Below are 13,867 nucleotides of genomic sequence, written 5' to 3'. Positions count from 1 at the left end.
TACCAGGCTTTTACCTAGGAACAAAAGCGGAATACAGTAAGATCCCCATATCAGTGGGGGGATACTTTCCCAGTGGAACCATGGATATCTGAAAATATGGATGTGTCCAGACACCATTAGCTGATTTTTGATCCAAACATACCATAGAGTTGCATTGGAGGATCTAAAGATTTCTAGAGAGGTACACTCTCTAACAATCTGCTAGATCCTCCAACACAACTTCATGGTAATTTCCATACAATTGCCTGAAGGACCTGGCAGATTGTTAGAGAGACAATTTCCCACCTGACTAGTAAATAAAACCACAGATATAGGCCCTGTGGTTATGCATCTTACTGTAGTTATGGGTCTTACTGTACTTATTTTTTTGAGAAAGGGTTCTCTGGTGAAATTGCCACCCTTTTGTGGCCAATGGGAGGTGCATTTTAGTGGCCAATAATTGAGGGGATTTTTGGAGTGGGGGCTTGCAGACCTGAAAAAGTGGTATTCTGGAAACATTCTGCCTTTGAGGCACACTTCCCCTGCTTGTGGTCTATGGCTTCTAGGAGAAAGAAATTACAATTAACTTGGGCAAGTCTTGTTTGCCCAATGAGAACATTTTAGAATTGTCAAAGGATATATGGTTGGGACCTTATGCTACAATAGCGTTTATGCTTTGAATTATATAGGCTAGAAAAAAACCCTACTGAATCAATCAACACTTCAGTTTATTCTGTAAGTCCCCGCTAGCAGGGACTAGCAATAAGATGTAGGCTCACATATCCTATCATCAAGGTTTTCGTACGAAGACTTCATTTACTGCAATGTGCAGCTTCGCTCATAGCTTAGAGGTCACATCAAACAGCGCGACTGGCCAGAGGAAGGGTTGTCTATACACCAGTGTTCCTACTGCAGGAATGGGTGAGTGTGAAGACTCAAGAACTTGAAAGAGTACATGTCCACTACATCCCCTCAAAAAAATAAACATTGCCCTCAAATTCCCCAAACATGGGGAAAAAATTCTTCCATGTTTTTAAGTTCTTTTGGACTATTTTAGACCTGAGACAACAGCAGGAATTGAGTAGAGACCACTTCTGGTTCACTTTGTTTTTCAAAAAAAAGGCCTCTCTTGAACCATAATTGGCCAGTGGAGTGTGGGGGCCAAAGGGATTACAGTGTTTTTTACCTTAAGGAGGCCTCGCAGAGCCACAAAAATAGTCCATGGGCCACTCTTCTCCTACTCCTGTCCTATTATCTTGTTAGTGATAAAATAGTCTGAAACCGCCTACAGAGTATCGTCAACCAGAGTTTAGAATTAACGTAATTGCCCTTAAATAGTTATTTTTGCAAGATGCCATATGGGCGTAAGAAAGTCATATTTCAAAATAATTTTAATGAGTGGAAATGGCAAAATTTGTGGGTGTAGTGACTAAAGGATGTCTTATGATATTTTCTTATTAATTCAATGTTTTTTTTTAAAAAAAATGTAAGGAGCAACAAAAAGCAACACATAATGGAACGAGTAACAACCAAATTACTTTTTAAACATTGGAATGATAATGCATTATCTAAAAAAAAAAAGTCTGATCAGTAATAAGAACATGTTACTTGGGGGGAAAGAAACTTTCAAAGATCTGTCCTGGCTAGCACTATTTCTGGCTGCAAGTGAAACATCACAAATCAAACTGAATGTTTAATATGAAGAAACAAACAACTCATGCTGTCTGCACAAACATAACTAGCTTGTCAAAGCCTAGATTCCTTTTTGAGCTGCAATTTTCTATCTGCAACCATTTTTCCTTGCTCTCTGAACTGTTCAAAATCAGTCTATAAACAATTTTTCTACCATATCCATTGTGCAAACTAGTCCGCTAAATGTCTACTGAGATTTGCAGTAGCATTCCAAACTGCCAAGCTGTATTCTTAGTCAATGAAGCAAAACTAACCTGAGTTCACAGAAGGAAAGTCTGGCTATAAAAATGCTGGAAAATTAACTAACAGTTAGGGATGAGAAAGAAATCTGTTTTAACTCAGATGTTTACAGTGTATTTACCAAGCTCACAAACTGTAGTCCTGGACCAAAATCCTGTTTCAAGTGGTGGAGCATAAAGCTCTTCCAAGCATTCTTATGACTAAGGTTTGAAGGGCAATGCCTACATTTCTGCAGATGCTACTTCTCTTCAGACTTACTCAGAAGTAAGCCATACTTATCATTAGCAAACAATTGAACATCTCTATTGGACAAGAACAATGGCCCATCCATTTCTCCAAATGACCAACCAGGATTTTGTTGAGAAGTGAACATATCAGAGGCAGAATACCTTTCCCTATACCAATTGCAGGAAAATAGTGGGCGGAGGGGGGACTTCTGGTCCTGCTGATGAGCACCTCACTTTGTTGGCAACTATGGGAACAAATAGTTGGGCCAAATAGATCTTTGTTCTTATTAAGCTTGTTTCGAAAAAATCTTATTACAACATTCAGTAGCAAGCCACTATTTTGATCCTGGAGGCTAAATACATTGATTAGTTGGCCTAATCCAAATGTCTCTTCAAATGTCAGCCCAGGTAAATTTGATGGTCAGGAGTGCTTACCACCAGTTTCAGCTGATATGCCATCTGAGCCCCTTCTTAGATTTGGAGGACTTAAAGATGGTAGTGCACATGTTGGTAAACTAAAGGTTGGACTTCTGCAATGTGCCTTATATTGGGCTACTTTTGTACCAAGTTTGGAAACTCCAATTGGTCCAAAATTTGGCAGCCGGATTGGTAGAAGGGACATCCTGAAGAGAGATTTACACCTGTCTAAAAGTAATTCCACTGCCTGCCAATTAGTTCCCAGGCAAAGTACGAGATTTTGGTTTTGACCTTTAAAGCCCTACATGGTTTCGTCTCAGGTTACCTACAGGATTACCTTCTCCTGTACAATCTGCCCTGAACACTTAGGTTCCCTGTGTGGCAGCTACTCCAGCCAGCCAGAACTGACAGGCAACCATCACCCAGTGGACCTTTCCACTGGCTACCCCATGTGGAAGAGATCCGATGGGTGAATGAGCTGTGGAATTTAAAACACATCTCAAGACATGTCTCTTGTCTACCCAATGTTGTGTTTACTTTAATTTTCGTTTGTGTATTTTGATATATGTATTTTGTCAAAATACATTTTAATATGTGTTTTATATGATTTTTATGATTATGTGATTGATTTTAGCTCTGTTGTAACCTGCTTCAAGCCATGAGGAGAGGCAGGTAAGAAATAATAATAATAATAATAATAATAATAATAATAATAATACCTTTGCAAGATCATCTATGGCTATATGGAAGAGACCATTGCTATATCATGAGACAGCAAATAGGATCAATTAATTAGAGATTTGTGTTGCTTTGTGCCCCCAAGTAGGCTCTGACTTATGGTGACACTATTCTAGCATTGTCTAGGCAGGATGTACTTGGAGGTAGTTTGCCATTGCCTTTTTCTTACACTGAGAGGGGTGACTTGCCCAAGGTCTCGTGGATTTCTATGGCTGAAAAAACATGGAGGTCCTGTGCGCCCAGCACCCTAGTCCAGTACTCAAAATATTATAGCCTGCTTGCAGACTTATTCCTGTGAAAATTATGTCCAAGTCAGGCCCACGCATTCTAAGACCATTTTCATGTATAAAAGTGACTATACTAGGTTTTGCATATCCAGCCCTTCCTACACAAGCAAGCAGACTGAAAAATCTTGCTTGGCCTGACTCTTATCGACAACCCTAAAATTTCACCACAAACTCTAAAATTTCATCTAGTGATAAATATTCCCCTGTGATGTATATGTACCAGTATACATGTATATATTTGATACTATTATATATAGTACACATATATGCACATATATAATTGTATCAAATATATACATGTATACATATATACCAATGCATATATTAAAAGAAAAGCAAATGCAGATGTCTATTAGCCACATATAAGGAAATATACTAAACATCTGCAGCCAAAATTAATTGAACCGGTTTTCCAAAAAGAGGAATCTCTCTTTGAGAAGCAAGCAAGGGACCACCACTGGACAGACAGGTCACAACACCGCAGGACAAGATGATGCATCACCCACTCACTGTAGTAGGCCCTAAGTCCTACCCCTAAATTTTAACACTCTCGGTTCCATATACGTTGTAACCTTCTCTATAAGTTGCTAAATTCTGGGTATTCTGCGAGGAAGTTGGATTAAAAGTCTGTGCACTCTTTGCCACCTTCATTCTCTTCGCCTCTGCCCTGGATTTGTAACAGAATTCTATCAAAGCCACCAGCATAGCCAAGCCCAGGCCGCCAACCAGAATGTAGAAGACACCGGCAACGTTGCTGAGACTCAGGGCGCTGGTCTTGTCCTGCGGAAACAGAAGTGCTGATGTTAACTCCAAGGAATAAGAGTCCGGGGAAACAAACAAATACTACACTGCAGTATATACAGAGACAGAAGTAGTGACTTCATGAGTATAAACAGGGGGCGGGGGAGACAGCCACTGACAAATGCCATTAAGAGACTTGGTCTGTCCTGCTTTGCAAAACAAACACACATATAAACGAAAAGCAAATTAACAAAAGACATTGAGAAACATTACATGTGCTTAACTAATACTTTAGGATGTAATTAGTCCCTTGGTTACGAATGGCTGTGAAATAGTCTAGCACAATTAACTGTGGCATCAATAAAGCATATCTATTCTCTTGGCTGACATTTAATGGAGGCCTGAGCGTGGGACTTTTAGAGCATCATTAAAACAACTCCGTGATCTATGGTGGTGATTCCTTTCAGGCTAAATGTGCCCTCATGTATTTATTCAAAAAGCAAAATAAAACACCTGACTAGCTCTCTATCCATTAGTTAAATAACAGTGGATTTAATGTCTATTACATTTAAATCACTTTTTACTACTCAAACAAATGCATTTCTTGTTTCGGCAATGGAATCCACATCTACAATTGGGAAAAGGGATATCTCTGTAGATAAGTCTTTTTCTTGATCTCTTTTCTTCCTACTTGTGGTGGTATGTGGCTTTTATGTCAGTACAGAGGTGAATCTGTCTAGGTTTCAATCTGAGATATTTTAGAGCTGAATATATCTTGAAAATAAGCTGTAGCAGTGAAGAGTTTCTTAAAAGCCAGAGCAGATTCATTATCCCATTGACATGGATTTTCTGAAACCAGAAGAGATGCTAGCTTCCATCTCTTCTTACCACACTGTCATTTTAAGTTCTCTGGTTTCAGAAAATAATTGCAACATGTTGGAAGGAATGACTCTAGTAGAAGCCCATCCCTATCCATTAACTGCATTATTTTCAGTTGGGGAGTCTTGAGAATTTTTATATGTCTGAACTTCTCTTGGTTTGGAGAGTATAACTGGCATCCCATTAGCCAATTCTGGTGCTATAAATGGACTTGGAACACCATAAGTGCTTCATACTTCCATTTATGTTCATGGCATTATCACCACAATTGCAAATGACTTGAAGTCCACCTTAAAAGTCAATCAACTCTTGAGTTGATGGAGATCTCTCTTCTGAAGGTGAGCAGGATGCTATAGGATGATGTGACCAGCCTTCTCTTGCCACCAAGTGAAGCTACAATGAAGATTGCAACAATTCTTTTTCTTTTGCTGTTCACAGCATTACCTGATGGCAGTAAATGGATGGTCACATCATCCTGCATTGCCCATCTTTGTTGCAGCATAGACCTCCATCACTCTGGATGACTGACTTGTTTTTAAGGTTGGTTTCAGGGGTTGGGTGAGGAGTTCAGTCGTGGTTGCAACACTGTTGATGTGTTTTTGATGGACTTTTAATCGAAAATATGTGTTTTGGTTTGTCATAATGTTTAAAAAATAGTTTTAATTCAGTACATTCTTCATACCCCCAGTGTATAGTTTATTTTGGCATGACCTGCATAGATACAATGGTCTGAATTGAATTGCTAATGGGAACTAGAGTAGACCTTCTGGGAAAATAAACTGCTGAATGGTAAGTCAGCACTTTTGTAAATCTCATTGGTACAATGAGTTGTTTATAACTAATACTAGAAAATTGTTGAATCAGAATTGCACACTTGACCTTCCAGGGTTTTAAAAAGATGTGCACAATACCTAACACAATTCTTGAGGATAATGACATTTTGTTAAGGATTTGACCCTGTGGCACACTATTTATATTGCTAATTAAGTCATTTAGTAAATCTTACCTTAAGGAACCAGCTTATTTTAAAATGGAGTGAGGTGCAGGGATACTGCTTTAAAAACTCCAAGTTGGCTGGCATTTACCCACCACAGAGACCACTGAATGCAATTATATATATATATATATATATATATATATATATATATTCCATCAACTGTGCCAGTAAATAAAAGATTAGAAAGTTGGCCTCATCTTGGAGGCATAACATTTTACTGCTAGGGTTCCATATTAGGAGCAAGGTAATAAATACATAAATCAATAGATTTTACATTCCCTTTAAATATTGTCATGACAGGGGCAGGGCAAGGCTATATTTTTAATGGATGAATGTCAAAAGTCAGACTCTTATGGAAGGACTGCCAACTACCCTTGAACAAAAACCAGCTTCTCACCAAAAGCATGTGTGAGAATAGTGTACCACTACTAAATGGTGAGTGAAAGGTACATGGCTCGTGGCTGTATAATGTGATCAATGGCCACTAAAGACCTCACTGCAGTTTTTAAGACTGAACAGCAAGGACATACTGAATGTCTGCAAAGAGAGAACATCCAAAAACCCATAAGCAAACGGGAGCTTCACAACTGGGGCACCTCTACTTTTGTGAACATTGAAGGATGTAGGACTTTCATTTGGGGCTTGTCCCTTGGATGAGGCTGGTGATGAAGGACTTTAATATAAGTGGGAATCATTTCACTCTCTTGCATTCCCCACTAAAGATTTTTAAAAACCCAAACAAAGACTTGTATTTATCCCACTGGGGTAAGGAGGAAAAGGATAATTATCTTCTAAACGATGACCATTCAATTGCCGACTTATTTCCATCCCTAAGTGATCATTAACTCTCCCTCGTGAACACAATAGTAGGTCCCGAACTGCAGCAACTGACCTTACTTCCAGAGTCCTTGGGTCCACATTCACCTTTATCGTACCACCATTTGTTTTTCAGCTTGTCTAAGACGCCTGCCTCACTGAGTTTCAAAACGGCAAGGTTTACAGGAGTTCTTCACGTGGAAAATAACATAAATAACATTATATATGTTATTTTATGTTATTCAAGTAAAACTACATAGAATCGCATTGCAAAGTGACGGAGCAAAGGCCACAGTGGCTGTTATGTCATGTATGGTAGGCCAAGGGTTAGAGACAGACATACAACTGGGACCTGCTCCATCGCTTCAGGTAACGGGCACATACTGCTGGGGAAATTTTTAAACAAATCGTGTGCAATTACTGTCAACCCAGAACTATTGGCTTACATAGTCAATTGACAAATGTTATTTGACAGTACAATAAAAGTCTACCTGTTTGGGAAAAATCATGCCCTTTTGGATTTTTGTTGTTTTTTGTGTATAACCAGGGGAACACCAATCTGTGTACCTGCAGTTGAAACTATGCATCCATCAGACTGTTACCAGGCATGCTCCTTTTCCTGGATACATTCTCTTTCTGAGAAAATGGATAGATTTTTTTTAAAGAAATGTTCAAGGGCTTGTAAAATGCCCACTGCTGTTTTGTGTCCAACCTGCCAACACCATCTTGCAATGATTCTCCATTGAGAACTATTTGTGTGAGTCCCAAAGACCACTAAAAAGAAGAAAGAAGACAGATGGGGGAAGTGAGGTAGACAAGTGCAGTGATTATTGGATTCAATTAATATGTTTTATTTAGGAAATTCTTGATCCTTCAGAACGACTCTATAGTCAACACCCAATGGGAGTTGGCCATAGAGTCATACTAGAGGACCTAGAGATTCCTAGAAAGGTGTTCCTCCATGTAACACCATGAGGACCTACATATTCCTAGAGAGGTGTTCTCTTAAGTAAAAATAAGTAGGGTGTTTTTTTAAGTGTTTTTTTCAATTTCACAGGGATCCTATGCCTCTAACTTCAGTAAATGTGGAGTACCTACTTCAATTTTCACTGAGCTGAGTAGTACACTGAGGTTCATAGTTTATATGAATAAAGTTGGGCTTGCCTATCACTGCATTTCACTATCATCGGGGTATTTGTAAAGTGGAGCCCCTGGTGGCGCAGTGGGTTAAACCCTTGTGCCGGCAGGACTGAAGACCGATAGGTTGTAGGTTCTAATCTGGGGAGAGCACAGATGAACTCCCTCTGTCAGCTCCAGCTCCCCATGCAGGGGCATGAGAAGCCTCCCACAAGGATGGTAAAACATCAAAACATCCTAGCGTCCCCTGGGCAACGTTCTTGCAGACGGTCAATTCTCTCACAGCAGAAGCAACTTGAGTCTCAAGTTGCTCCTGACATGAATAAAATTGTTTAAAGGGATGCAAAAATTAACTTATGGTTTAAATGTAACACCATGAGCACCTTACAATTCTATTAATCAAGCTGCTACCCATCGACAAAGCTCAATGGCACTAGGCCAGGCACACTCTCTCAAATGAACATATTTCACAGGGTTTTTGAGTAGATAAGACTGAAAAATAGCCCCTTGGCTGTTTGAAGGAAGGACCAAGTACAAATATAATACTAACAATATAAGGAAAATATCTTTAATGGAATTGTTCTACATTTTTTAGATGTGGGAACAGAAAACTTGGTGCTTAGATTTTGTTCCTGTGAATCATGAAACATAGCTTTTAGGGGAAAATTTATGGCTCATAACTAGAAAACAACTACCCCCAAGTTTCTTCTAGAGCACTGCTTCTTAAACTGTCGGCCCCAACCCCAAATGGGGATCCCTCGCTTGATGTTGGGGTCACAGACAAAATAGCAACAATAAAATGCTTCTGAATGGCACCTTGATAGTTACATGAGTAACAACATGCAGCATTTACAGTTTAGATATGCTTGTACTGTACTTTATAAAAAGGAAAATCAGCCCTTTCAGCAAACCTTGCAAATGAGGATTTATAATCAGTAAATGTTTGATTTTTATACCTATTTTATATACCTATACATACGGGGTTACATAAATCCTTTTTCTAGGTGAAAAGGCATAAGGAATAAATTTGGAAGGTGGAAAATGGTCGCAAGTGGGGAAAAAAGTGTAAGAAGTCCTGTTTTAGAATAACCATCATGCTAAACTGGCTTTCAAACCGCGTTTATGTAGATGTGCCTCTAAGGGGAATTCATCTAAACAGGATTTAACTAGGGTATCTGAGAAACATCAGGTGGTCTTTGTGAGTTGCCTTTTCAAAAGCAAAAGAATTGTGTAAACAGACTGTCTGTTGCCCCAACAGTTTTGGTTAAGAAAGTGTGTCTGTGTAACCTCAAAAAACCTAGATACCTATAGCCAATCTAAACAATTTCATATCTAACTAGGGAGACAGGAAGGATATCTGGCAGGTTCCTCAACTTTCGAATTTGCTCTTTTGTATACCCATAAATATGGTCAAGTGACTGGCTTGACACTGAAGGAGCTTGGGGTGGTGACGGCCGACAGGGAGCTCTGGCGTGGGCTAGTCTGTGAGGTCACAAAGAGTCGGAAGCAACTGAACGAATCAACAACAACATACCCATAAGTGTATTTGATATTTTAAAAAAATAACTTGTAAAAAGAAATTTGTGAGATTGCAAGAATGACAAGAGAAGCTATAACTTTATATTCCTAAATTGCTTAGAAGGATGCAAATATTTTTGCTTTGACAGTAATTGCATACACATGAACATTGGGGTCTCTCTTTTGGCCCCGGTGGTTCACAATGCCTAGGAGATGGTCAAGGGCTTCACGGCAGGAAGGAAAGGACCCCAGCAGATGCACCAATTACTCAACATACTGTTTACCCGCTTTGGTGACATTGAGGCTGACCTTGGAGTCACCTCCCCCGCTGCCACATTCTCCTTTGTCGTACCACCATTTGTTTTTCAATTTGTCCAAGAGGCCTTGTTCATTCAGTTTTAAAACTGCGAGGTTAACAGCATTTCTTGAAACGATAAAACATATTTTGTAAGAAACTGCACAGCTGTTAAAGATGTTAGAAGGAATGAGGACTTAAAAAGCTCTTTTTTATCCGCATACTAAATAAACCTCTCATTTGCATATCACAACATCCCTACCAGAAGGAGAAAGCATTCAAGCTTACAAATTTGGGGAGCAAAAAAGATTTTCTGGCATCTTTATGGCTTATCATTTAAGTAAGGATAATACAATTTTGCAACCATGTCTTCCCCCTCCTCTGACTCCTCCAGCAATGTGATTACATATTCGCAATAAAGGATCCTCAGATATCCAATTTAAACATCTTCTCCTTCAGTTTATAACATAAACAATAAAAAATGGGCCCCAACTCAATTTTATTAGCAGCCAGACGATTGTTCACCGTAGAAAGTAAAAGTTTTCAATTTTCCTTCCCTTGAGTAAAATACTTCTACACAAGGGAAACAAAAATTCAAAACTCATTATTTTGATGCTATTTTACTGGCATTGAAATTTGAAGGAAATGCATGAATTCAGTAGAGAGATAACTAGCAAAAAAGATAAGCGCGCGCACGCACACACACACACACACAACTACTCTACAACTATGTATGACATAGACATATGAAGCAAGATTCAGCCATAATTAAAACACCTTTACACTATATCCATTCAAAGAGGGAAGATATATAGATTTTTACGGCACTTCTTTTCACATTGACCATACTCTGAGTTTTAGGCTACATAGATATGAATTCTTAGGCAGTCACATTACAAAAAACTCTTTACTAGATTACTAAAACAGATTCTTCCACTGAAGTTATGAGCCAAATCTTTCAGGTATCACATCTATGGGGTCATCAAGATGTGCCAGGGTCTCCAAATAATTTCTGCTTCATCATAGATATGTCTGTCTTCATGTATGTGTAAGAGTGATGAAGTATCATAAAGCTTGTGGTTCTGATCTATGGTTTATCATGTCCCTGAAACCTGGGTTTGCGGAACAATATTTATTTATTTATTTATTTATTTATTTATCAATTTTATATACCGCCACTCCCTGAAGGCTCGGAGCGGTTTACAATATACATATGCAATACATTACATTTAAAATCAAAGAAAAATTTCAATCAACAAGATTCAAATGCCAGCCTAAATAAATAAGTTTTACAAGCTCTACGAAAAGATAGCAAGTCTCGGAGACCTTGTGTTTCCGCTGGCAAGGCATTCCATAGGTAAGGTGCCACCACCGTGAATGCTCTACGCCTAGTAGACATCAGGTGAAAGGTCCTAAAATTGGGAACTTCAAGGAAATTCTGATCGTCTGAACGGAGTGATCTCGGGGATTGGTAGGGGGTGAGGCGGCCCCTCAGGTACTCTGGCCCCAGGCCATATAAGACCTTAAAAGTAAGAACCAGCACTTTGAAGGTAATCTGGTGCTCAATCGGCAACCAGTGCAGTTGCTGCAAGATTGGAGTGATATGACACCTCGCTGGAACCCCTGTGAGAAGCCAGGCAGCAGCATTTTGCACTAGTTTAAGTTTCCAGATCACCGATAAAGGCAGGCCAATGTAGAGGGCATTACAGTTGTCCAACCTTGAGATGACTGTGTAGTCTGGATCACCGTGGCCAGGTCGTCCCTGGACAGATAGGGAGCCAGATGCCTAGCCTGATGCAGTTGGAAAAATGCGACTCTGCTTGCAGCGGAGGCCTGGGCCTCCATCGTCAGCAGAGGGTCTAAAAGGACTCCCAGACTCTTTACCAAAGATGACGGGCATAATGTCATGCCACCCAGGGTAGGCAACCGGATTACTCCTCCGGCCGGCCGACCCAACCAAAGGATCTCCGTCTTTGCTGGAGTCACCCTCAACCTGCTGGCTTGCAACCATTTAAAAACTTTTTTTTTCAAAAATAGAACTTTTATTTTGGAAACCTATGGTAATTAAATAAGATAAAAGGGGAAATAAAACGCTGCACCGTGACCTTTGAACCACTCTGGGCACATCTGCATTGGCCACTTACTACAAAGTACACCAGAATCAGCACCGTGGCAGCCAAGCTACACACTGAACAGATCTATGGTAATGCAGGGCAAGGTCACATTAATGCGAGTTCCTCTGACTTCTGCCTCAGAATTCAGAACAACCATACATTTTGGGCCCATGTAAACAGTTAGGTCAGTTCCTATCAATGCCATGTTTGCTAGGCTGGCATGGCCCAGGAACATTGGAAGGCACATACTATCCCCTCTTGTTCTCCTTGTCATGGCAGCTAGTGGGTGCAGCATGGATCCTGTCTACTGTCCATCACCTGAAGTGATGTTGGTCAGAGAGATTAGGGGAGGGAGCGGGTAGGGGATGAAGTTATTCCCCCTCACTGCCCATTTTCTCACTGCCCCCCCTGATCAACATCAGAGCAGGTGACAAACAATTGGCAGGACCCATGTGCACCCAGAGACCACCAGGACAAGAAGAACAACAGGGGATAGTATACGTGGTCTTTCAGTGGCAGCAAACTGGATTCCTTCTTGCCTCTGCAGTGGCTGAGAAGAGGCCAATTTCATATACTTCATGCTGGATTGGCCCTGGGATAAGGGGTCAGTATAGATCCGCCTGTTGTTTGCTAATTTCAGTGCTCAGTTGATATTGGCAACATTTTTCAACCAGATGAAAAAGAATCCAGCTTGCTAATAAACATATTTTATTTTTATTTATTTACTTCATTTTACTCCTCCTTTCTCACCCCAGAGGGGACCCAAGGTGGCTTACATATTGATCATAAAACATTGGGTGCTATTTCTTTTTTCACGACAAAGTCACATAGGCATTGATTCTCCAACTTTTGTCATCTATGTATTTTGGATTTCAGCCTTCCCAGTCAGCATGGCCATTGGTTAGGGACTTTTGCAGGTGAAGAATCTGCAAGAATCCCCAAACACCTGCAAAATTAAAGAGGAAGAAGCACTGATGTGGGCCTAATGGCCAATATTTCACAGATGAAAATCAGGAATAGTTCCCTTTGCTGCTGAGTTGTTAGATTTGTCAGATAAAACAGTCTGGACTATTTGGAACAGCATGAAATGACTACAAATTGAACAATAACATGATGATTGATGTCTGCTGTTTAGAAATACTCTGTAAAACTCCTGATGCCAACTCTTCTAATACTGGCCTTCATCCAACATTACTAACCCTTATTGGTATTCTTATGGATGAAGAATTTGTTTCTCTCTCCATGAGGATTAATAAATTAAAAATTAAAAAGCCTAAAATGATATCTATGGAGAATTTTTCTTTTTCTCTTAGCATCCCTACCCCCAGACCAGCAGTTTGTTTACACTAAAAAAACAAAACCTGGACTCACATCAGATGGAAGGTTGTCTTCATGATGCACTACTATGTCCTGTAAATATCTTAGTTGTTTTGGTTTTAACTGATTTTGCCCCCACCTTGGTCAAAACCAGATGATACTCTGTTGGAAACTGTGGAGTATGACGGTGCTTCGGAGCAGTCTAGTCAGCTGGATCGGATCCAATTGAATACAATATATTATTCAGACTGGATACTAGTGCCATTTCTCTTTCCCTGCACTGAAAGGAAATGGTTTGTGCCCATGTTGGTGCTGCTCCTTGATAGTCACTATCTTCAATCTCATTGCCCCCCCTCCCCACGATGGGATCTGATCTCCAGGTCATGATGATTTGGGATAGACATGATGTCATCTCCTCAGGCAATTATTTTCTTCTTATACAATTTTTTTTGTGCATGTCTTAATTAAGCTGG

General features: G+C 39.9%; 1 protein-coding gene across 7 annotated transcripts in view; it reads right to left on the bottom strand.

The window, feature by feature from the left end:
• GRIA4 (glutamate ionotropic receptor AMPA type subunit 4) overlaps positions 1–13,867 on the bottom strand; it is a 298,771-nt gene that overhangs the window by 2,628 nt on the left and 282,276 nt on the right. Inside the window, exons 14-15 of one of the 7 annotated variants that reach the window (XM_060771029.2) lie at positions 7,090–7,204; positions 4,226–4,360 (exon numbers count right to left, since the gene is read on the bottom strand). In XM_060771029.2, coding sequence (XP_060627012.1) covers positions 4,226–4,360; positions 7,090–7,204 — 250 coding nt within the window. Of the gene's footprint in view, positions 1–4,090; positions 4,361–7,089; positions 7,205–9,952; positions 10,093–13,867 lie in introns of those variants that run through there. The other 6 variants (XM_060771031.2, XM_060771034.2, XM_060771028.2 and 3 more) reach the window with 6 other exon arrangements.

This window comes from Anolis sagrei, chromosome 3 (assembly GCF_037176765.1).
Source record: "Anolis sagrei isolate rAnoSag1 chromosome 3, rAnoSag1.mat, whole genome shotgun sequence".
In the NCBI taxonomy this organism is placed as follows: Eukaryota; Metazoa; Chordata; class Lepidosauria; order Squamata; family Dactyloidae; genus Anolis; species Anolis sagrei.
Note: the sequence above shows the minus strand (reverse complement) of the source record. Positions and strands in the feature narration are given on the sequence as shown.